The following is a 20,689-nucleotide window of genomic DNA, read 5'->3' as shown; positions in this document are numbered from 1 at the left end:
TACGTACTGGCACTGGGAGTCGGGACTGAGACTGGGACTGTGGGGGAGGGATCTCACCACGCCGCGCCACATGGCGGTTTCGAAGTGGAGGCAGAGGTCTCCTCTCTAAACAAGGCTGCACCCCGTGTATCAGGTCATCGCCATGTGTACCGGTCACAACGTAGGGGGGGGGGGGGGAGGAACGACTTCAAACTTCAAAGGACAGCTATGTACTTAAATCTGTTCCATATGCACCGATTACCTCACCGCGTGCTCACCGCTCCCTCGCTCAAGCCTGCTTGCCTGTGCCTCATCCGTGCAATAGGTGATTGCAGCGAGGATTTTCTTCGTGCAACATCATGGGGAGATGCGAATCAGCCGGAAGCTCGGCTATGATGATTGATTCGACGGTACCGAGCGAGCGAGCGAGAGGAAGAATAATCGGCCGTGTTTGTGCGTGCGTACGTGCGTGCATGACCGGTTTGGAGCCGAGGTGATCGAGGATGAGAGTGAGAGTGAGAGCACTCTGTACCGAGATATGCTATTTAAGTGACAGCTTGTGAAACCAGCCATGTGGATGGATGCACATTGCATGCAAGAGTGGACACGGTATCGATGTATGTAGGTAACTTTATTCCATACCTACCACTAAAAGTGATTTCCTTCGGCCTTGCAAAGTTGGATCCGGACCGACGCCGGCGAGTCGGAAGTAACCAAGTGTGATGTAGGTAAAAAAAGTTGAGGTTGAGGTCGTTCCTTCGACCTTACTGCGCTCAGCTCGGTGGACCGTAACTATCCGTTCGAATAAGTTTCCGCCCCCCTTCGATCGTCGATGCGGTCCACCGGTAGTTAGTTGTGTGTGAGCATATTATTCACTATTCATTATTTTGTTTCCCCCTTCCCCCGAAACAAAAGGCAGCTCCAGCCACTACCGAGAAAATCCTCCAATCTGAACTGCTGCTGCTGCTGCCGCCCGCGTTGTTGTCGCCGGTTGCGTCAGGATGCACACCGGGCGTGTGTTAGGTCATGGCCGCGGGTACCGATATCACGTCAGCCTCCGCAGTGTTGGCGTGCCGGGTGGGCGGAGAGTGGGTGTATAATGTATGTACCATCTACTCTAAACTTGGCTTTCGGGTCCGGTTCGTGGGGTTTGCGTGGTTACCGCCGCAAGGCTGTGGACCACCGGGCGAAGGCTGTGGAGTCTAGTGTTCTAAGTTCGCCCGCGCAATTGCCGGCATTCCTCAACCGTGACAATAGCCGGTTCTAGGACGTCGACGAGAGTCTGGACCAGGTGATTACGGTAGTTGTTGGTAGTAAGAATGGTAATACGATATGTACCAACTGGAGTACGGTAGACCTATGACATTAAAGGTAGGTAGCCCTCCGACGCTACTATGCTATAGTTGGAATGTCTCGAGGTAGCCTTGTTATAGTTAGCAACCATGGGCGCGGCAAATTTCAACATCGAATCGCCAGTTTCGACTTGCAGACGCCCCCGGTAGCCGCGCGGATGCTTGCGTGGGCGGTGGGAAGGCTGAGGCTGGTTCCCACGTGCGTCATCTACCCCACCACTAAAGTCTAGCATACTAAACTTAGCCCCACGTCTCAAGTGTCCGCTCACGCCGCAAGTGTCCGCTCACGTCGCCACGCCGCACGCGTCCGCCGCAATGTCGCTCCTCGCCGACCTCCTCACGCCCCAACTCACCAGCCCCTCCTCGCTCAGCCTCATCACCAGCATTCTCGGCGCCTCAGGAAGCTGGTACACCCAATCCCTCATTTCTCACCTCCTCTTACGTCCCACCAGCACCACCGTCGTCCACATCTCATTCCTCCACGACGCTACATTCCACCGCAAGGCGCTTCCGCGCGAGGATGCACGTTACGTCTTCGTCGATGGGCTCACGGGGTTGTTTCGACCCAAGAAGGGCGTGCTGGGTGTGAAGGGATGGGCGGAAGAGGTGCGTCACAGGATTGAGGATGTGGTGGAGAGCATCGGTGGCGAGGCAAAGGGAAGGGTGATACTCGTACTCGAGAGCCCGGATGTGCTTCTTGCTGCGGGAGGTGTAGGGGCTATGGAGTTGGTGGCTGAGATACTGGAGTGGCATCAGGTTCGCATCCCCCCTCTCTCCCAGTCCTTGCGTTTGCTGACGATTAGGCTAGCTCGTATTTGCGACAGCGATACTGGTGAATGCCGACTCCGCACTCGTCTCCAGGAATGCTTGCAGATTGGAGAAAGAGAACGCTGCGTTCGTGACGACGCTTGCGCACCAGGCGACTAACGTGACGAGTCTGAGGATGCTGGACACGGGGATGGCAAACGACGTTAGCGGGGTTTTGAGGGTCACGGGTGCCGGTGCTGGTGGGGAGAGGGAGGTACTGTACCATATCAAGGACTCGAGCGCGGAGGTGTTCAATAGAGGACAGATGAGAACCTGAACGATGTACAATGACTGGTCGCTGAGCGTGCCATGGTGGATGGGCCGTGAAAGGCAGCCTCAAGAGCGGGGCCACTGTGTCTGGGACTCCATGGTGCATTGAAGGGTAGAATAAAGAAGACGTAAGCAAAGATCTGATAAGAAGTATGGCGATTGATATGCATAGTGGAGGCCTCGCAGATCAGAACTCCAGCACACATGCCCTGCTGCTGCTTTATATACACTTCGACTTCCAGTTGGACCAATCAACTCAATTCACTCACTATCATTTGCTGCTCGCACTACTCTACAGCTATCATAGTAAACCTGACAATTGCCAGGCGGTTATGCACTTTCTGTGAAAGTTTAGAGATTGGGTTCATAACCATCCTCATCATCATCCCTGGCCTGGACATAACCATCCGTCTCTCTCTTCTCTTCCTTCTTGGGACCCGCACGAACACAACCGCCATAAGTCATCAGCAGCTGCTCCTCCCCCATCGACTCCAAATACATCTGCTTCCACCGCCAAATCGCCTCGTTAATACCGAGTACAGCGACATAAGTCTCCACTAGTCCGCAGACGATATGGAAGCGCATAGAATTCGTCGCGCGATCGAATTGCGGACTACGGGGTGTCAGTCATCGGCTTAGAGATGGGAATGGGGGATGCTCACCACTTCAGATTGGGATTATCAGCCGCAGTGATCACCGAGGTGATCGCGGGGATAGTGAGCATGTGCCCGGCCTCTCGGAGCACAGCCATCGCCTCGTCGGTCCGCTGGCGGTTGCGGTATCTGTTGATTTCCACTGCACATCACTCGGTCAGCCTTCCCGCTGTCGGAAGGGGGATAGAGCGTTACTTACAAAGGATGTGAATAATATCAGCAACCTTTCCCATAACCGCCGCCTCCTTCAGCGTTGCATACACCTGCTGCCGCAACGGCAGCGCGGGGTCGTCCTTGTTGGGGATGCACAGACGCCCAAAGGCTGCCAGGTTGTTGCACATAACCTGGTGCTGCGGCCGGCGCTGCTGCGGGAGGAGCGGCAGCGTGGACATGTACAGCTTTGTGCAGAGTTCGATGAGCTTGTTGAGGCGGTTGACCTCGGAGTCTAGGTAGGTGGTGTCTATCGATGTCTGTGGTGCGTCACGCTTCAGCTGCGGCTGCTGCTGCTGCTGCTGCTGCTGCTGCTGCTGCTGCTGCTGCTGCTGCTGCGGCTTCATCTTCTGCTGGTAATACGGCCGCTGGTGATGCTGAAGCTTCTGCTGCTGACCGAACTGCTGGATCTTTCCGACCTGCGACTGTGGACCATGGTGCGGCTGCTTGCGCTTGAGGTCCATACGCTGTTGATACACCTGCTGAAGATGTCCAGTCTGCTGCTGTTGTCCAAGCTGCTGCTGCTGTCCATACTGCTTCTGCTGTTGTCCAAACCGCTGCTGCTGGACGAACGCATTGGGAAACGACTGTTGCTTCTGCCGGTACGCATTCTGCTGCGCCGCATTATTCTGCTCCCGTTCCTTCACCCGTTGCTGCCATGGCTGGAGCGCCACCGGTGCCGGCTGCTGCTGCTGCCGCTTCCTTTAGCTGCTGGATTCGTGCACTCGCCTGCCGAAATACGCTCGCACTCACCTGTTTCTGTTGCGCCTGTGACGTTTCAAGCTCCGCGAGAAGCGTGCTGAGCAACGGCTGCTCCTGCTGCTGGTTGACGCCCAAAGGCCTCAACGCCTGCGGCTGCTGCGGATAGTTGTATGGTTGGTTGTAGGGCAACATGGTGCGGGTGGTGGTTTTTGCGGCGATAAGATTGGTGGATGGTGATAAGAATGGTGGATGGTGGAAGAAGATGCGGGAGGACTTAAGGAGGAGGGAGGAACGAGGAGGGAGGGAGAGGATAAATTGTTGGCAGCACTGAGGGTCGAACTGAGCTTCGCAGTCGCGATACTAGCTGCCGAGTTTGCGATGGCAAGTGATATTCTATGTTAGGGTTTATCACTCGGCCCCACGAGCGCAGCCGGCGTCTGGGAGCTTCAAGCCTAGACGCAAGTCACATCAAAGTCCAGCAGGCTAGGTCGAAATGGAGAAGTCTTTGGCGCACTCCGCTCGCGTCTTCGCAAGAATTCCAGACCTCGGCGTTCTCGAAATCTATCGATCCTGAAGGTTCTATACTTTTTATGATATCGGCGGAGCTGGCTATGAACACCGATGGACCGTTTGCGCATCGGAAGCCTTGGATCGCAAGAGAATTCTGGCTCGAATCGAGTGAGCATATGTGTATAAAGAGGGGCTTTTCCGCCCGACGAGAAATATATAGAACAGCCAACAGTGTTGTCGCCTATCTATCCATCCCCATGTCTCACTCTATATGTTTTTGACACCTTCGTATTTTGGTTTCTGGTGGTGGTAGATACATGTGGCTGCGGGCTGCGATCATGGATTGTGGCTTGTGAACCAGGGTGCAGATGATGCATGTCTGTGCATCGAAGACAGCTTTGGGGCTTGTATTATGCTCTCACATACCAATCAACTGGTGGTTCCAAGGAATAGGTAGTTGCCGATGTTTGTGACGGCAATTCCCAACTTCCAAGCAAACAGCCTTTTGAGTGGGCGGAAGTTGGAGCCTTTATGGGTTCCTCGACGTTATTGGCTTACGGTACTGGCACAGTTCTCGGCGGATCAGCGCGGAAGGTGCGGGAACCCAGTTGATCGACTTCTCGGCGGCGGGAGTATCGTATTCGGGAGCCATACGGGGGTATTCTTCCTTTCTATGGCGGGTTCATTCCATCCTACTCGCGCGGTGCTTGCGGACGCGTAGAGTAGCAGGGCCACAATGGAAAGAACATGCTGGAATACTTTGGAATGAATTTAAAACCTCTTATCGCCGGTGCCTTCCTCTCCACTATAAAACCCGCGTTCGTCCTCCTGAATAATCCCCTCCTTCTCTCCACACATACGCACTTACCTACCAGCCCACTGTGGCCAGCCATACATACCCGCAGCACTCTTTCCTCATTAAGCCTTGCCACAGCCACTCTCGAACTATCCAGAGCATAAGCCGAAGACGACGACAAGGATGACAACACTGCAAGCTCGATGAGATGAGCATAAAGAAGAAGCGCAAGGACTTACGGACTTGATTCGCATCCAGAAGATGACCGACCGAAAACCGCTTGACGAGCACGCTGCCGAATACCGCCGGCGGATCTCGCCAGCTATTTACGTTGAGACCAACTACCCTGTCGGTCGGTACATTCCTTCTGAAGGCGGAGAACAGTTCAAACCGACTCGCGAGAAAGTTGACTACCTCCTCTGTTGTCTTCGATACCTATTACAGAGGCGTAGTTTGTCCGCATGGACTGTGGATTCGGGATTCGGGATCGGCGATGGATCTTGTCGTCGCCGAGCGGGCCGACAACATCCAGTTACGACAGACCCTCTTAGTTGCCAATATTCAGTGGCTTATGTACCAGGAACAGCCAATAAGTCGTGCCTCACCACCTTTATAAATTATGAGCGCAAGGTGAAGCACCACTGACCTACCATCCTGGTACGGTACTTGTTTGCCGCCGACACCGCCATTCCATCGGTTGGTCAAGTGGGTTGTTCCGACCCCGATCCCATCAAGGAAAACATCGCACAGCTCAGGGCGACGGAAGCGCGATATGGACCAAGCCGATCGACAGCTCAACGACCAAGCAATCCCCGCTCTGGGCGACCAGCTGACAATTGTACTCATCCTCGTCAATTCGGGTCAGCAGCTCTGAAACTTGCTCGAGACGAGAATGAATACCATATCGAATGGGCCCGAACAGTTCCCCGACTCCCCTTCCAAATACAAGAATGCCGAGGACCCACATGATCTTCCTTGTACATATGGGGAGGCCCGACGGCTTGAAGAGACCTAGCTGCTTTAGTTAGATATGGAAGTTTGTGAGGATGCTTGGCCGGGCCGTATGGAGATCACCGCGAAGTGCCCGAACCGCAACGCCGCACTTCCTCAACTACCGGAACATGACACTTTACGGCCGGTTTACTTCCAGACTCACAGCCACAAACCCCAACAACTACCGCCAATTTTCTTGTCGTAATTTTCACCCTCACCAAAATTGAGTGCAGTCTGGGAGTCAACGACTACACCATTCACACTATTTCCACATTCTTCGACAAGAATGAATAATCAATTATTGTGGAGCACTACCTAGCGGAGCAATGGGGAATCTTGTAAAAGGTTAACGCAAGACTAACAGGAAAATTTTCACTTGGACTATGGTGTCAGTATTACCAGTCCAGCAACGGTGATGATGTTAAATTGACCATTATCTAGATTCCTCCACAAGAGCAATGAAGATCCTTTGAACTTCCCTCGAACTTCCCTCGCAGCGTGGCCCTTGATCGTATCATGAAGGTTGCTGCTGCCGATGGTCTCAAGGATGATTCTCTGTATTCGGCTTATGTTCTGATGCCGGCGAAGCCAACCAAGGCCAGGAGAACTTGGAAGAAGACCGATGTTGCGATTGAGAATGAGGTACCCGACTTTATGATCATCCCTGCCGCTGGACAGTAGTTGCTTACAAGTTACTGCTGGGGTACAAGATCATATTTCTATTGTGCGAGAGTTTCAGACACGGTTCTGAATTCTCGTGTTGTGGGCGTTGGGGTTCAGTTACCTGGTGTTTTGATCTCCGGTTCTTTCTGTACAAGGAAATATGAGGGTCTTACTGCTCTGCGCTTTTTCTCTTTCCTGTAATGCTCGACTGGCGGACACCCGTTCCCGATGTACCGATTGAATTTCGGTGGGAAATTGATAGTTAGATACCGAGGCGAGTCACAAGGTTTGCCCCAGAATACAATATAGAACCACTGTTCATTACCGGTATTGGCAAGCCTGCAGATGTGGAGATACCTAGCAGAGGACGATGAGAGTGCCGTAGGTATCCTTCTTTCTCGAAGGTTCCACAATTACGCCTCAGAACTTAGAAGCCATGACTCCCATCACCCACGAGGTCGGATACGGAATATTTATGATTTCCATCACAGGATTACGAGCGGAGGTAAGCTACAGTCATCATGTTCAAAAGATAAAACCAAAGAACATCACTCGATTCAGTAGTGTAGGGGTATCATGGGCGCTTGCCATTGCATCTTGCATTAGCATTCTGCGCCCGACCCGGGTTCAAATCCCGGCTGAATCATCTGATCAAGATTTTCTTTTGTCATTTGTTTTGCAAATGCCGTGTTCGCTTTTGTTTTGATGGATGGCGGGTGCTGAGGAGCTTTGGCCGTGAGGGATTGTGAGGTGGGGGTTAGGATGTGGGGCGAGGACGCAGCCGTGGTCTCCAAGTTGATAATGACATGTTAAGGCTTAATTAGGCCTTTGTGCACATAGACTCATAGAGCGTTAACTCGTTCCAACTTCCAAACCTGCGTTAGTTATCGCTACATGGCCCGTGAACCAGGCTTCTGTCAATGCGCACCCCGGAATGCTGCACTACCTCAGGCTACAGCAGGCTCCCCCTCCCCACGATTCCTCCACATCAGCCAACCGCCTCGTTCCACAAGTCACGGCTTGCTCTCGTCGGGCAGCGGGCTAACAAACACACTTAAGCGACGAACTGAGGAGGAGAGCTTCGCTGCTTCGGCATGGGCCGTTTCACTCACTTCTGACGGTTCGAATGTGTGCTGCTGCCATGCAGGCTGGGTTATGTGATAGGTACCGGTACGCCACTGGCCGGAATGTGTCAAAGGGGTGGAATGTGTAGATGCTGGATGGCTGGAGTCAGACTGAGGCAGTGGGAACAAGTCTACAACTACAAGTGTGATCCAAACCAAAGCGTTGGAGTTATGGCAGGTTGGTACATACTACAGGTACTGTGTATGTCTCGCCATCACTCGTATACCAATTCAACCACACGCCGCAGCAGCTTCGGATGCGGAGTCGCGAGAAGCAAAAAAGGAAAGGAAAGAAGATGGAAAAGAAAGTAAATAAGAAGTAACTACCATTGCAGGGATTTACTAAAAGTAAACCCGCCCCAAACGGTGGTTACTACTAAAACTGTTTTTTCTACATATTGATGCAGCTGAGGCGGCTGGTGTTTCCCGCTTGTCCCTCCTCCTGCTTCTCCTCCGCTTCCTCCGCTTTCTCGGCTTCCTCCTCCTCCTGCTGTTCTTTCTCTAGCCGCTGCTCTGGTAGCTGCTGTTCCAGCTTCTTCTCATGCTCCGCCTCCTGGCACACCTCCACCTCCTCCTGTCCCTCCCCCTGTCCTCCTCCCCCCCCTCCCCACCGATCTTCTCCTCCCCACCGACCTCCAGCAAATCCATCTCCTCGGGCCACTCACCGCCCTCAACGTCCGCGGAAATGGAGATCTTCAAGACCATCACGCCGTTTGGGGCGCGTTTCGAGCCTCCAGGCAGGCGGTAGAAGCGCACAACCTCGACGAGCGTGGTGTGCACGGAGAACTCCATCTCCGCAAGGCGTGCCATCGTGCTGGGCTTGGCGGCGTAGTAGATGTTGGTCAGCTTGAGGGCGGTGCGGGCAGTCTTGGAGATGCCGTTGCCAGTGGCCTTGGAGGTCTGTACGCCCGGTGTTGGTTGATGTAATGTGATAACTAGGAGTGCGGATTGTGATTATGTACCTTGGGGGCATGGTAGTAGCGGCCTTTGCGGCGCGCTTGAGGAGGTTGTAATTGTGCTTCTGAGGAGACATCTATGGTAGGTACTCGAGTTAGCACTCGTTATTTGCGAGTGAGTTTATGTGATAAGACGGATATAATCCTCGGGTATAACTAAGGGTAAGTGGTGCCTCACCTTGCGCTTATAATTCGTGACGGTGGTGAAGCGTGACTTATTGGCTGTTCCTAGTACTTACTTCAGATGGTGCTTGTCAACGTTCGATATCAATTTGGCGTTGGATTTGGAGCTGAGAGTTGTTTGAGCGTCGGAAGTGTGTGGTGAATACAAGAGAAGAAGAGAAGTGGGTGGGTGTGGGGGTTTTGATGGGTGTGTTGGTGCCTCAGGCTTGAGATAAGCTTCAATAGGTATCTGAGGCTGGCGAGACTCAATGACAGATGGTGAGAGATGGTCTAGTAATGGCGTCGCGCGGGCTATTGAGTCTCACCGACCGGCGATGCATGCCGCTCGCGCCATCCGGACCTCTGATAAGATCTTCCCACGGATTGCACAGGACTAGAGGGCCGCCGCCGTCATATCTGAATATTGAAGTAGTTATTGCTGTATAAAACACCCACCGAAAATAGCTCTCGTAGTGACGTACCGTAATAGAAGCTGTCGGATGGGGGCCTGCACATATCATTAGCATATGATATATCATAGGACCAAGCAATATAGGAACCGAGAACGGATGAATCTCACCGGGCAGCGATACATACCGCTCGCGCCGTCCGGAACTCTGATTAAATCTTCCTATGCATACAGATTGCACAGGACTACATAGATCTAGGGCCATCATGGCGGAGTAAACATCTCCCCAGCAGGAATTAGTGGACTATCCTACTACAGATGCAACCTGATCGGTGTGTTCCTTGGACCGTAGCTCGTTTTCGGTCAATGTATCCTTAAAATGCGGATTTTCTAGCTCTGACAATCACTCTCCTCCGCTTCCGCCTCCGCCTGGCGCTCCACCTCCTCCTCCCCGCGGATCTCCTCAAAGTCTATCTCATCAGGCCACTCGCCGCCCTCAACGCCAGCGGGGATGGAGATCTTCATGACCACCACGCCGCGTGGGGCGCGTTTCGAGCCGTCAGGCAGGCGGTAGAAGCGCACACCCTCGACGAGCGTGGTGTTCACGGCGAACTCCATCTCCGCAAGGCGGGCCATCGTGCTGGTCTTGACGGTGTAGTAGATGGTCTTTGGGGCGGTGCGGGCGGTTTTGGAAATGCCGTTGCCAGTGGCCTTGGAGGTCTGTACGCCCGGTGTTGGTTGATGTAACGTGATAACCAGGAGTGCAGATTGTAATTATGTACTTTGCGGGCCTTGCGGCCTTGCGGCGTGGCGGCAGCGGCCTTTGCAGCGCGCTTGCGGAGGTTGTAGTTGTGTTTCTGAGGGGACATCGCTGGTAGGTGTCTGGGTTAGCATTCATTATTTGCGAGTGAGTATTTGTGATAAGACGGATATAGTACTCGGGTGTAACTAAGGGTATGTGGTGCCTCACCTTGTGCTTATGATTCGAAATAGTGGTGAGGCACAACGTATTGGCTGTTCCTGGTACTTACCTGAGATGGTACTCGTCAACGTTTGATAATCAAATTTTGTATTGAATTTGACGTCGAGATTCTTGTGAGCGTGAGATCTGTATGATGAAGGGACGAAGAAAAGGGGAGAAGAGAAGTGGGTGGGCGTGGGGGTTTTGATAGGCGTGTTGGTGCCCCAGGCTTGAGGATAAGCTTCAATAGGTATATAAGGGCTTGAGGCTGGCGAGATTCACTCGTAGATGGTGAAGGAAGGTCTAGTAATTGCCTCGCGGGGCTATTGAACCTCACCGAGCGGCGATACCGTGCGCCGTCCGGACCTCTGATAAGATCTTCCCACGGATTGCACAGGACTACAGTCCACAATCAGGGCCACCCTGACGGAGTAAACATCTCCTCCCCCAGCAGCAATTAGTGGACTATGTCTCCTGCTATAGATAAAAACTCGATCGGTTTATAAAACATCCAGCCAAATGCGCCGCCGAGAACCACTCTAGGTGTGATCTGGTGGCGAGCCCGTTGTCTGGTGTTGGCAGACCGCATTTATTTGGAGTACTAGTAAGTCGAGAGTCAGTTTCGATAGGTGGTAATCTCATCGATTGAGGGGGAGGTTGAGGGGGTTGGAATATTGCCGGAGATAGTAGTTATTACCTGCAGTTTACTTTTTTATTTCAATACCCGTACATAATTGATATACTGCGAAATAAATTGAAGATCTCTCTCTCAATCGATATACCTAGACTATGGCGACATACACTTTTATCTCCGTTTCCTGTCTACATACAGTCGAGGTCTCTGGTTCAATGTGTAACCTGGAGTTCAACCACGACCGAAAACCACATGTCATAGCACTCACTCACCCACTCACGACAAAGCATTAAAACCCGCGATTCCAGCACTCGATCATCAAAGTATCCTACGGACTAGTCGGCCCCTTCTCTGCGGCGTCCCTCTCCTCTGCACCGACCTTCGGTTCCCCCACCGACTCCAACGCGCTCTTCAGCGCCTGCACGAACCTCCAGCACTCCTCGAACGTATTGTACATCGGCAGCGGGGCTACACGGATAACGTTCGGCTTCCTTTCGTCGACGACGATGCCCTGGCTATGCAGAAGCTCATAAACCGGCAGCATGAGGCCCTCTCCGAACAGCAGGCTGAGCTGTGCGCCGCGCTGCTGCGGGTCGCCGGGCGTGATAATCTTGAATGGGCTGGGTGTGGTGGGGGAGGAGAAGGTGGTCTGTAGAAGGTGCTCGAGGTAGTTGGTTAGGTGCACAGATTTCGTGCGCAGACTGCTCATCGACGTCTCTGTGAACACTGATAGTGAGGCGCGGAGCGCGGTGAGCGACATTATGCTGGGGTTTGAGACTTGGTAGCCCGCTGCGCCCGGCGTCGGGACGAAGTCTAGCTGGTCGTTAGTAATGTATGTATGCACACACAAGCCGTGGATGGAGCAGGTGGGCAGGGAAGAGCTACATACTGTTGTCCATCTTGAATCTGCTTTCCGGATTATGGCCCCACCAGCCGGCGAGCCTGTGTCGTCCGCCGGCGGCGTGCTTGTCGTGTACGAAGATCCCTGCCATGCCGCCGGGACCAGACGAGAGGTATTTGTACGTGCACCAGGCGGCAAAGTCGATGCCCCACTCGTGCAGCTCGAGCGGGATGTTGCCAACGGCGTGGGCAAAATCCCAGCCGACGGTTATGCCCCGCGCCTGTGCGTGCGCCGTGATCGTCTTGATGTCGAACGCCTGCCCGGTGTAGTACTGCACGCCGCTGAGGAAGAGGAGTGCCGCCGTGTCGTGGTGCTCGTCGATCGTGCGGAGGATGTGCGCTGTTGAGATGGTGTACTCGCCGTCGCCGGCTTTGGGGTGGATGCACACGAGGTGCTTTGCCGGATCCAGCCCGTGCCAGGATATTTGCGACTCTACTGCGTAGTGGTCGGATGGGAAGGCTTTGCCCTCGATGACGATTTTTGTCCGCGATCCTGAAGGCTTGTAGAAACTCGCAAGCAGCAGGTGGATGTTCTCGGTGAGCGAGCCCATCACTGCCACCTCGCTTGGCAGGGCGCCGACGATTTTCGCCATGGACACGCTGACCGTCTCCGAGGCCGAGACCCACGGCATGGATTGTGGATGGTTGAAGTGACCGGTTACCCCGCGGGTGGCCCAGATACTCAGCTCCTCGTTGAGGAGGGTGCGTGTGCGGCGGGGTTGCAGCCCGAGTGAGTTTCCGCAGAGGTAAATACATGGATCCGAGGCGTCTTCTCTCACACTCCATCAGCGATTCTCACTCCACCTCTTGCTTTCGGTGTACAAAAGACGAACCATTCTGCTCCAAGACAGGCTTCGCCTCCGGGTGCGGGTCCTTCAAGTCCGACTTCGAGGGAATTAGGAACTCGTCACGGAAGCGTCGCAGGGGATCGATACTGTCGAGATGCTGCGCGTACTCCAGTGACGTCGACTTGGAATCCGCTAGGGATATACGATCACCACGAAGAAAGCTGTCGAATTGCGTCGAGTCCATTGCGTGGTGTGTAGCTTTGTATGTATATAGTAGACTCTTGAGAGAAAGCTCCAGCTCGACTGCGTCACTTTTAAAGAAGTAGTGTAGAGTGGGCTGAGGTATGGCGGGGTGGATATCGCTTATCGTCGGATGGCGGGGATGTAGGGTGGGTGGGTGTGGTGTGGTGCCAAGTCCGACCACAGTGGCGTCATTCGCCGCCGGCGATGTGCATTGTGGATCCATCGGCTTCATCTCTCTCCCGCCGAGCACAACTTCAACATAATCACCCGTTGCCGCGCCGCGAACCACTCGACCTCACCGCATCTTCCACCACCCACCGTCCACCGCAAGCATGAACCCCTTCCGCCCTCTCCTACGAATACGCCCCCGGGTCCTCCCAGCCTACCGCATCACATCCCACCGCGCCCTCAGCCTCACCCCGCGGCTCCTCGGCCTACAGATTACGAACCCGCGCGCCGACCCCACCGACCCTTCAGCGACGATGTCGATCGTGCTGACCCCACGAGCATCCTCACGACTACAAGCGATCCAGACGAGAGACTCGAATCCCCTTCTGGCGCTGCGAGTAACGGTGGAGTCCGGCGGGTGCCACGGCTTCCAGTACACGATCTCGCTGTCAGACAAGGTGAATCCCGCCGAGGATTCGTTGTTTACCGATGAGGAGACTGGCGCCAGGGTTGTGCTTGACGAGCCGAGTTTGGAGTTGCTCAAGGGGTCCACGGTGGATTACACCCAGGAGCTGATTGGGAGTCAGTTTGTGGTCAAGAACCCGCTTGCCACAAGTAGTTGTGGGTGTGGGACTAGTTTTGATATTGCTGGGCTGTAGGAGGAGGTTGGATGGGGATAGTGGCTGCAGAGAAGAGATGGCTGTGGCTTTTTTTTCTGGAGGGTTTTTTTTTTCTTCCACGGTTTTACATAGACGGCGTTTTCTCTCTCCTTTTGGTCTCGGTCGTCTCTTGGAGGCGGCGTGTACTCTACAGCTTTATACCGTTTCGATAGTCGCCATTTCCAGGGCTGGAGGGATCTTTGCCGGTGTCGGCGTCGACGGCGGACGTCGAGATGGCAGTGATGGTTTGCTCGGTTTCCAACCACTCATCACAGATGCTCGTATCCCCATCACCAGACTGACTCCATTCCTTCCCCATCCGCCCTCCTGTTTCTTGAAACCTCCTCCCTCCGCAGTCTTTCCCCTAGGTACTCTCCATCAGAACATCCAGCAACCCAATCCCAAATCCTCAGCAATCGTGACCAAAAGGCCACCAAACGAAAGCCCTCCTCTGTCGAAAAGTAAAGCCCCAGGCCGAATAAACGAAACGCACGCTATATAAACAAAATCAAGCGAACTCCGAGGAAAAAACAAAACAAACGCATGCTAAGTAGACGCAAAAAGCAACAGCAAAGAAATGAAAACCACAAGAAGCCCGAGACCATAAACATATCGTCAGCTGACAGAAAAAGAAAAAGAAGAAGAGATAGACATTGAACCAGAACCAAAGGCAATGTAGCGCTTTTAAACACCCCCGCAAGCAACCCATCGGCCATCGGCCAGAGCACCCTAAATCTCGCGAAAATACGCCATGAGCTCTCCCCCGCGATCCCTGACCTCCTCCCTTCCACACTTCAGCAGCATCTCCATAACGCCTCTCTTCCCGGCAGCGCCCGCTGAGATCACCGCATCCCTAAGGCCCACACTCGCGCCCGCCTCCAGCAGCAGCCTCACGACCTCCTCATGTCCGGCACAGGCCGCGCAGCAAATCGCCGTCAACTCCGTGGTGCCGCCCATTCCATCGCCCGCATCCACATCCGCCCCCTTCGCCAGTAGGATTTTCACCGCGTCCACATGGCCCTTCATCGCCGCGTATATCAGCGGCGTGAGCCCGGCATTATCCCTTGCGCCCATCCCCATGCCCGCGTCCACCAGCGCGCCCACGATCCCCGCGTAGCCCTTGGCCGCGGCACAATGTAGCGGCGACCATCCGTCGGCGTCGGCGCGCGCGCCGTCCGCGCCCAGCTCTAGCAGCGCACGCACGTTGAGCTCCCGACCTTTCGACGCGGCCCACCAGATCGCCGTGCAGCCCGTGTCGTTCGCGCGGTTTATCGAGGCGCCGCCGCGGATCAGCAGGGGGATTATGGTGTGTCCGTCGGCGGCGGTCGCCGCGAAGTGCAGTGGTGTTATATCACCGAGGGCGGAAGCGTTGGGGTGCGCGGAGAAGCGTAGCAGGAGCCGCACTGAGGAGAGGTCCGCCGATATGCTGGCGTGGTGCAAAGGCGTGGCCCGCTCGGTGTGGTCGTGTACGTTCGGGTCGGCCCCGTGTTGTAGCAGTGAGTGCACTAGGCCGTGGTGGCGCCGGATTACGGCGCCGGTGAGGAGTGTCTCCCCCTGCGGTGAGGTGTAGGTGATGAGGAGAGGAACATAGGTTCTGCTCAGTAGCGGCGACGAGACGACGAAGGAGGCGAGGTCTTCGGGCTTGAGCTTGGTAGCTATCAGGAGGAACAGTTCTGGCGGGAGGAGGCTGAGGAAGGGGTCTATTGATGTTGCAATTTTCGATGGCATTCGCGAGACTTCGGGCGACTGTGTGGTGGGTGCTTTGCGGGTGCGGGTGGGGGTTGCGAGGGAAGGTGGATGGACGAGAACTCGGCGGGATGTGACTCTTTTTGTTGCGAGCTGCGCTGCGCCTCACCAGACGCGATGGGGGGGTGCACGCTTGGCGAGCGTGAGAACGATGCTTGGTGACCAAATGTTCCACTCCCGTGCCGATTTCTCGAGATATGTTGCTTGGATGGAATGTTTGTAGCGGGAGCCAAACACTGGAGACTTCATGTAATTAATCCTCGGTAGGTCTGAAGTCTGATCTCTGAGCGGGGGCTGCCCTGTCCGGAAATAGCACCTTTCTCGAACCCTGCCAAAAACGGAATACGCGAGTGATATCCCGTATCTTACGCCACATCTCATGACTTCATCAGGTAAGACGGAAGATACATTGGTACCTGGATCATGACCCGGAGGTTACAGGTGATATGGAGGTCAGAGGTTTGGAGATATATATCACATGAATTAGTGTCGTCAAACGACGTCATCAACTGTTCAAAGACTCACCGACAAATCGCCGACAGTTACTCCCGTTTCCGCACATCTGCACCTGGACTCGTACCGCAATTGCACTCTGTCGTTACTGTTCATTCTACAACATGCATATCACTCCTATTACCACTATAATGACAGTCATCACGGATCGATTACGCCCTTCTGTGGCTTCTTGTCGTCCCCTTAAGAAGAGTACTCCATCCTTCCCTCGATGGCGCTCCAGAACTCCTCCACGAGCTCCTTCTGGCCACTCGGGGCGGCCCTAATAGCCAGATAGCGTCTGCAATCCACAGCAGGCGTCCAACCGCCGGGGTTTCCATCCACCATAATCCCGCCCGCCTCAGTAAGAATCAGCCAGCCCGCGGCCACATCCCAGGCCCAGCATCCACCCTCCCAGTACAGATCGACCTGGCCCGCAGCAACAGCGCACAGATTCAACGCGGCGCTGCCCATGCTGCGTAGAGAGTGGACCATCTTTCCACCTTCCTCTATGGCGCCAGCGAGCTTGGTGAAGGTGCGGTGCTTCACTTCGAAGTTGTGGCCGGAACGGTCGGAGCCCCATTCTACGGCGCAGAGGGCATTCTGGAGGCCCGTGAGCGGCTCAGGGTGCTGCTTGCGGGGGAGACGGATTTTTCGGGGTGCGATGGGCGCCGGGGACGTAGGGGAGTCGGTGCGCACTGGCATCGTGAGGAATGAACCTTGGTTTTTGATGGCGGTGTACATGTGCGTCGTGTCTGCACCCCCATATCAGCCACGACTCGTTGGTTAGAAGTGGGGCGGGGGAAGAGTGCGAACATGGATTGTAAATCACTCCCACGACCGGCATGCGCATGACGCACAGGGCTAGCGAGATGCAGACGTTCGGGAACGCGTGGATGAAGTTGGTTGTGCCATCGATAGGGTCGCAGATGAACGTGGGCTTGTCCGTGAGCTGCTTGCCGGGGACGTAGGTCTCCTCGCCGAGGAAGCTGTACACCGTCTAAGTCAGCAAAGAGAGATATACAGCGAAGGACGTAGAGATGTGGGACGTACTCGTAGTCAGGATAACGCTCCCTGAGAGCTCCGATGACGAACTTCTCAACAGCCTTATCCGTCTCGGTGACCAAATCGGCCGCTGTAGAAAACCGAACCGTCAGTGCCACGCTTCACATCCCATGATCCCAACAACCTACAGTTCTTCTTGGACGAGCTGGTATTGATATGCGGCTGAGCAGTAGCGATCATGTCACCCGCCTTGCGAGCGACCTCGACGAGGAGATCATGCACCTCCTGGTGGTTCACGGACTCGGCCATTTTGCGGATTGTGCGAGATGACGTGGGGAGCCGAAAGTGAAAGTCCGGGGCTAGATTAACGTTGCAGAAGAGGGCTGTGAGCTTTTTCATTGTGATGGTAGTAGTATGGAGGGCAATTAGGATGGGAAGAGGTGTGAAGGGAGGATGAGGTGAGGCTATCGATTGCTATGGATGGGACGAACCTGTTGAATGGAAGTTTCTGGGTGAGAGCTGTTTCTTTGCTCGGGACGTTGCTGTCTGTCTGTCTGTCTGTCGTCGTCTGAATTGAGTTCGACGAGGTCTGATGCGGAAGTGCTCTATATAAGTGCGGGTCAAGTGCGGGACAGCACCCCTGCAAGCACGCGGCCAATTGCCACGGGTGATTGGACAGGCCTAGCACGGAGCTACCATCGGGACCCTGCAAGTGGACATCGAGCCCGAGCTCCAGCTCGTTCGTCGAGAGGACGGACCGGAGCTCGAGCTCGGGCCAATGTTCGGCCTTCTGACGAATCCAGATGAAGATTTCCAGTTCAATGGCTTCACCTGTGAGGGGGGAACTCCACTTTCTTCAGCTACTTTTCAGAGTCTCCATTCCAAACCATGCCTACTACACCCGAAATTGTCGTCGACGAAGGCAGTGTTCCCCGACGATTCCCGCTTCCATAGCCTTCCCAAATTCCTTGCGGAAGCCGGACGAAGATATCCCAGGTGGACGGCGCCCATCTCGGCCGCCTGGTGTGACAGCCCGACGGGGCGTTACTCAGCACTACGAATAAGTCGACTAGGACGGACTTGAAGACCATGCAGCCCTGGGGAACGTCTGTTCTTCGTTCGTCTATTGTTTCGTCCCATGATATTTCATATGCTAACGATATGTGCAGGCCCCTATCCGACAGCTTCTAGTACCTACGTCACTACGAGAGGTACTGTACGGCGTAGATCCCCCCCACGACGACGAGAACTTTTCTCGGTGGCTATTTTATATATACACACTAACGACTATGGCAATATCCACACATACGGCGGCGGAGGCCCTCTAGTCCTACGCAATCTGTGGGAAGATCTAATAAGTATCGCTACTCGGTGAGCTTCAATAGCCCCGCGAGGCCATTACTAGACAATCTCTCACCATCTCTCACCATCTGCGATTGAGTCTCGCCAGCCTCAGCTGCCTATTGAAGCTCATTCTCAAGCCTGCGGCACCAACACACATAAAAACCTCCACGCCCACCCACTTCTCTTCTTCTCTTCTATTCATCATACAAATCCCACGCTCAAACGACTCTGAAAGTCGACTCGAACGCCAAAATTCGAAATTCGGACTTCGACGACTCCGCCAACAAGCGCAAGTAAGTAGGTAAATCCGTGATATCACACAAACTCACTCGCAAATAACGACTGCTAATTCGAATACCTACCAGATGTCTCCCCACAAGCATAACTACAACCTCCGAAAGCGCGCCGAAAGGGCCGCTGCCGCCACGCCGCCACGCCGCAAGGCCTGCAAGGTACGTAGCTAAGCACTCTCCGCACCCCTACACTCCTACCGCAATCCACCTGCCAACACCGCGCTTGCAGACCTCCAAGACCGCCGCCAGCCGCAGCAGTATCTCCAAGACCGCGCGGGCCGCCCCAAAGACGATCTACTACGCCCTCAAGTTCAGCGCGATGGCGCGCCTCACGGAGATGGAGATCACCAAGGACACCACGCTCGTCGAGGGTGAGCGCTTCCACCGCCTGAGTTGCGGCGGGAAGCGCGCCCCACGCGGCGTGGTGGCCTTGAAGATCTCCATTCCCGCGGGCGTTGAGGGCGGGGAGTGGCCTGACGAGATGGAATTGGAGGCGATCAGCGGAGAGGAGGAAGAGGAGGTGGGACAAGAGGAGGTGCAGGAGCAGGAACTTGAGCAGCAGCTTGAGCAGCAGCTGCAGAAGGAGCAGCATCAAGAGGAGGAGGAGCAGGAGCAACAGCTCGAGCAACAGCTGCAGAAGGAACAGCTGCAGGAGCAGCAGGAGGAGAACGCGGAGGAGGAAGCGGAGCAAGAGGAGGCGGAACAGGCGGCCAATAACAGCGGCCTCAGCTGCATCGTTATGTAAAATAAAAGTTTTAGCAGTAACCACCGTTTAGGGCTGGTTTACTTTTAGTACATTCCCCCAACGGTGTTTACTTCTTATTTCCTTTCTTTTCCATCTTCTTTCCGTTTTTTTGCTTCTCTCGACTCCGCATCCGAAGAGTGTGGTTGAATTGGTCTACAGTATTGACAAGCAGATTTTATACACTGATCAGGCTTCATCTATAGTAGGATATTCCACTGATTCCTGCTGGGGAAGGAGATGTTTACTCCGTCATGGTGGCCCTCTATTTAGTCCTGTGCAATCCGTGGAAAGATCCGACCATAGGTCTACAAAACCCCCACACTCAGGCCCACTCACTTCTATTCTCTTCTCTTGTCTTCTCTTCTTCTCTGTGGGAACTAGTGAGTTCCTGTGAGTAGCCCACTAGTCAGTCGGTGGACTGGTGGTAGGTGCTAGCGACATTTGGTGGGTAGCGGTTCGAAGCTCTGTATTTCTTTCTCTCTTCCTCCCTCTCTCGTAGCTGTAGCTCCTAGACAAGAACACAACACTTCTCCCTATCACGATCGTTCCAGTGATCTCCACCATCGATCCCTCCAACATTCTCTTCATCATACAAATCACACGCTCACACGACTCTCTGTGACAACTTCAACGCCAGATTTGAATATCGAACTTTTCCCCGACTTTATCCCCAATCGCAAGTAAGTACTACCTATATCCGTCCTATCACACAACCTCACTCGCAAATAACGAATGCTAACTCGGATAGGATACCAACCAGAGATACATACAGGAGTCGTTCAACAATGCGAAGCGCATCATGGAGAAAAAGAAGAAAGGGGCGATGGAGATACCAGAGATGTCTCCTCACAAGCACAACTACAACCTGTGCAAGCGCGTGCCCAAGCCCGCTAGAAGCGGCAGCGGCAGCGGCGGCATCTCCAAGACCGCGCGCGCCGCCCCCAAGCCGATCTACATCTACTACGCCCTCAAGCCCAGCATCCTGGCGTTGAGGAAGGCCTGAGGAGATGGATTTGTAGGGAGACCTGCGTGGAGGGGGAGGGACAGGATGAGGTCGGTGGGGAGGGGAGGGACGGGAGGAGATGTAGGATGAGATGCGCCACGTGGAGGTGCGCCGCGAGGAGT

General features: G+C 54.5%; 9 protein-coding genes and 1 non-coding gene across 10 annotated transcripts; 5 read left to right on the top strand and 5 right to left on the bottom strand.

Moving 5' to 3' along the window:
• Nucleotides 1-1,550: 1,550 nt before the first annotated feature.
• BZA05DRAFT_404433 (uncharacterized protein) lies at nt 1,551-2,546 on the top strand. The gene is made up of 2 exons (XM_051484302.1): nt 1,551-2,087; nt 2,140-2,546. The coding sequence occupies exons 1-2, from the start codon at nt 1,647-1,649 to the stop codon at nt 2,413-2,415; spliced, it is 717 nt and encodes a 238-aa protein (XP_051337544.1). The 5' UTR covers nt 1,551-1,646; the 3' UTR covers nt 2,416-2,546.
• Nucleotides 2,547-2,759: 213 nt separating this feature from the next.
• BZA05DRAFT_446811 (uncharacterized protein) lies at nt 2,760-4,165 on the bottom strand (the record flags this gene model as incomplete). The annotated part of the gene is made up of 4 exons (XM_051487108.1): nt 2,760-3,021; nt 3,071-3,203; nt 3,261-3,963; nt 4,025-4,165. 4 exons carry the CDS (start codon nt 4,163-4,165, stop codon nt 2,760-2,762), a joined length of 1,239 nt encoding a protein of 412 aa, XP_051337543.1.
• Nucleotides 4,166-7,489: 3,324 nt separating this feature from the next.
• Nucleotides 7,490-7,581, top strand: BZA05DRAFT_t234. The gene has a single exon. It is a non-coding gene; the product is annotated as a tRNA-Gly (tRNA).
• An 869-nt stretch (nt 7,582-8,450) lies between these two features.
• On the bottom strand, nt 8,451-10,455 carry BZA05DRAFT_457296 (uncharacterized protein; the record flags this gene model as incomplete). The annotated part of the gene is made up of 5 exons (XM_051487573.1): nt 8,451-8,633; nt 8,693-8,959; nt 9,022-9,092; nt 9,994-10,306; nt 10,369-10,455. 5 exons carry the CDS (start codon nt 10,453-10,455, stop codon nt 8,451-8,453), a joined length of 921 nt encoding a protein of 306 aa, XP_051337542.1.
• Nucleotides 10,456-11,329: 874 nt separating this feature from the next.
• BZA05DRAFT_426471 (pyridoxal phosphate-dependent transferase) lies at nt 11,330-13,113 on the bottom strand (the record flags this gene model as incomplete). The annotated part of the gene is made up of 4 exons (XM_051486011.1): nt 11,330-11,365; nt 11,561-11,994; nt 12,071-12,850; nt 12,915-13,113. The coding sequence occupies 4 exons, from the start codon at nt 13,111-13,113 to the stop codon at nt 11,330-11,332; spliced, it is 1,449 nt and encodes a 482-aa protein (XP_051337541.1).
• Nucleotides 13,114-13,281: 168 nt separating this feature from the next.
• BZA05DRAFT_119818 (uncharacterized protein) lies at nt 13,282-14,013 on the top strand. Its single transcript, XM_051478666.1, has one exon. It carries the CDS (start codon nt 13,445-13,447, stop codon nt 13,937-13,939), a length of 495 nt encoding a protein of 164 aa, XP_051337540.1. The 5' UTR covers nt 13,282-13,444; the 3' UTR covers nt 13,940-14,013.
• BZA05DRAFT_119831 (uncharacterized protein) lies at nt 13,661-14,554 on the top strand. The gene has a single exon (XM_051478667.1). It carries the CDS (start codon nt 13,977-13,979, stop codon nt 14,439-14,441), a length of 465 nt encoding a protein of 154 aa, XP_051337539.1. The 5' UTR covers nt 13,661-13,976; the 3' UTR covers nt 14,442-14,554.
• Nucleotides 14,464-15,923, bottom strand: BZA05DRAFT_119816 (ankyrin repeat-containing domain protein). The gene has a single exon (XM_051478665.1). The coding sequence runs from the start codon at nt 15,665-15,667 to the stop codon at nt 14,669-14,671; it is 999 nt and encodes a 332-aa protein (XP_051337538.1). The 5' UTR covers nt 15,668-15,923; the 3' UTR covers nt 14,464-14,668.
• A 266-nt stretch (nt 15,924-16,189) lies between these two features.
• BZA05DRAFT_404423 (uncharacterized protein) lies at nt 16,190-17,796 on the bottom strand. The gene is made up of 5 exons (XM_051484301.1): nt 17,674-17,796; nt 17,371-17,541; nt 17,231-17,312; nt 16,994-17,166; nt 16,190-16,932 (listed from the first exon to the last, which is right to left on the bottom strand). The coding sequence occupies exons 2-5, from the start codon at nt 17,489-17,491 to the stop codon at nt 16,382-16,384; spliced, it is 927 nt and encodes a 308-aa protein (XP_051337537.1). The 5' UTR covers nt 17,492-17,541; nt 17,674-17,796; the 3' UTR covers nt 16,190-16,381.
• A 1,095-nt stretch (nt 17,797-18,891) lies between these two features.
• On the top strand, nt 18,892-20,567 carry BZA05DRAFT_446805 (uncharacterized protein; the record flags this gene model as incomplete). The annotated part of the gene is made up of 3 exons (XM_051487107.1): nt 18,892-18,978; nt 19,049-19,555; nt 20,313-20,567. 3 exons carry the CDS (start codon nt 18,892-18,894, stop codon nt 20,565-20,567), a joined length of 849 nt encoding a protein of 282 aa, XP_051337536.1.
• Nucleotides 20,568-20,689: the final 122 nt, after the last annotated feature.

Source organism: Tricharina praecox (assembly GCF_024521635.1).
Source record: "Tricharina praecox strain CBS 144465 chromosome Unknown BZA05scaffold_20, whole genome shotgun sequence".
Taxonomy (NCBI): Eukaryota; Fungi; Ascomycota; class Pezizomycetes; order Pezizales; family Pyronemataceae; genus Tricharina; species Tricharina praecox.
This window is presented reverse-complemented; position numbering and strand designations above follow the sequence as displayed.

Excerpts from the sequence above, each read along its gene's own strand:
- BZA05DRAFT_404433 (XM_051484302.1), top strand. The coding sequence starts at position 1,647 with ATGTCGCTCCTCGCCGACCTCCTCACGCCCCAACTCACCAGCCCCTCC. Across the intron at positions 2,088-2,139 it reads AGATACTGGAGTGGCATCAG|CTCGTATTTGCGACAGCGAT; the intron begins GTTCGCATCCCC and ends CGATTAGGCTAG.
- BZA05DRAFT_119818 (XM_051478666.1), top strand. The coding sequence starts at position 13,445 with ATGAACCCCTTCCGCCCTCTCCTACGAATACGCCCCCGGGTCCTCCCA.
- BZA05DRAFT_119831 (XM_051478667.1), top strand. The coding sequence starts at position 13,977 with ATGGCTGTGGCTTTTTTTTCTGGAGGGTTTTTTTTTTCTTCCACGGTT.
- BZA05DRAFT_119816 (XM_051478665.1), bottom strand. The coding sequence starts at position 15,667 with ATGCCATCGAAAATTGCAACATCAATAGACCCCTTCCTCAGCCTCCTC.
- BZA05DRAFT_404423 (XM_051484301.1), bottom strand. The coding sequence starts at position 17,491 with ATGGCCGAGTCCGTGAACCACCAGGAGGTGCATGATCTCCTCGTCGAG. Across the intron at positions 17,313-17,370 it reads CAGCTCGTCCAAGAAGAACT|CGGCCGATTTGGTCACCGAG; the intron begins GTAGGTTGTTGG and ends GGTTTTCTACAG. Across the intron at positions 16,933-16,993 it reads GGGAGTGATTTACAATCCAT|ACACGACGCACATGTACACC; the intron begins GTTCGCACTCTT and ends ATGGGGGTGCAG.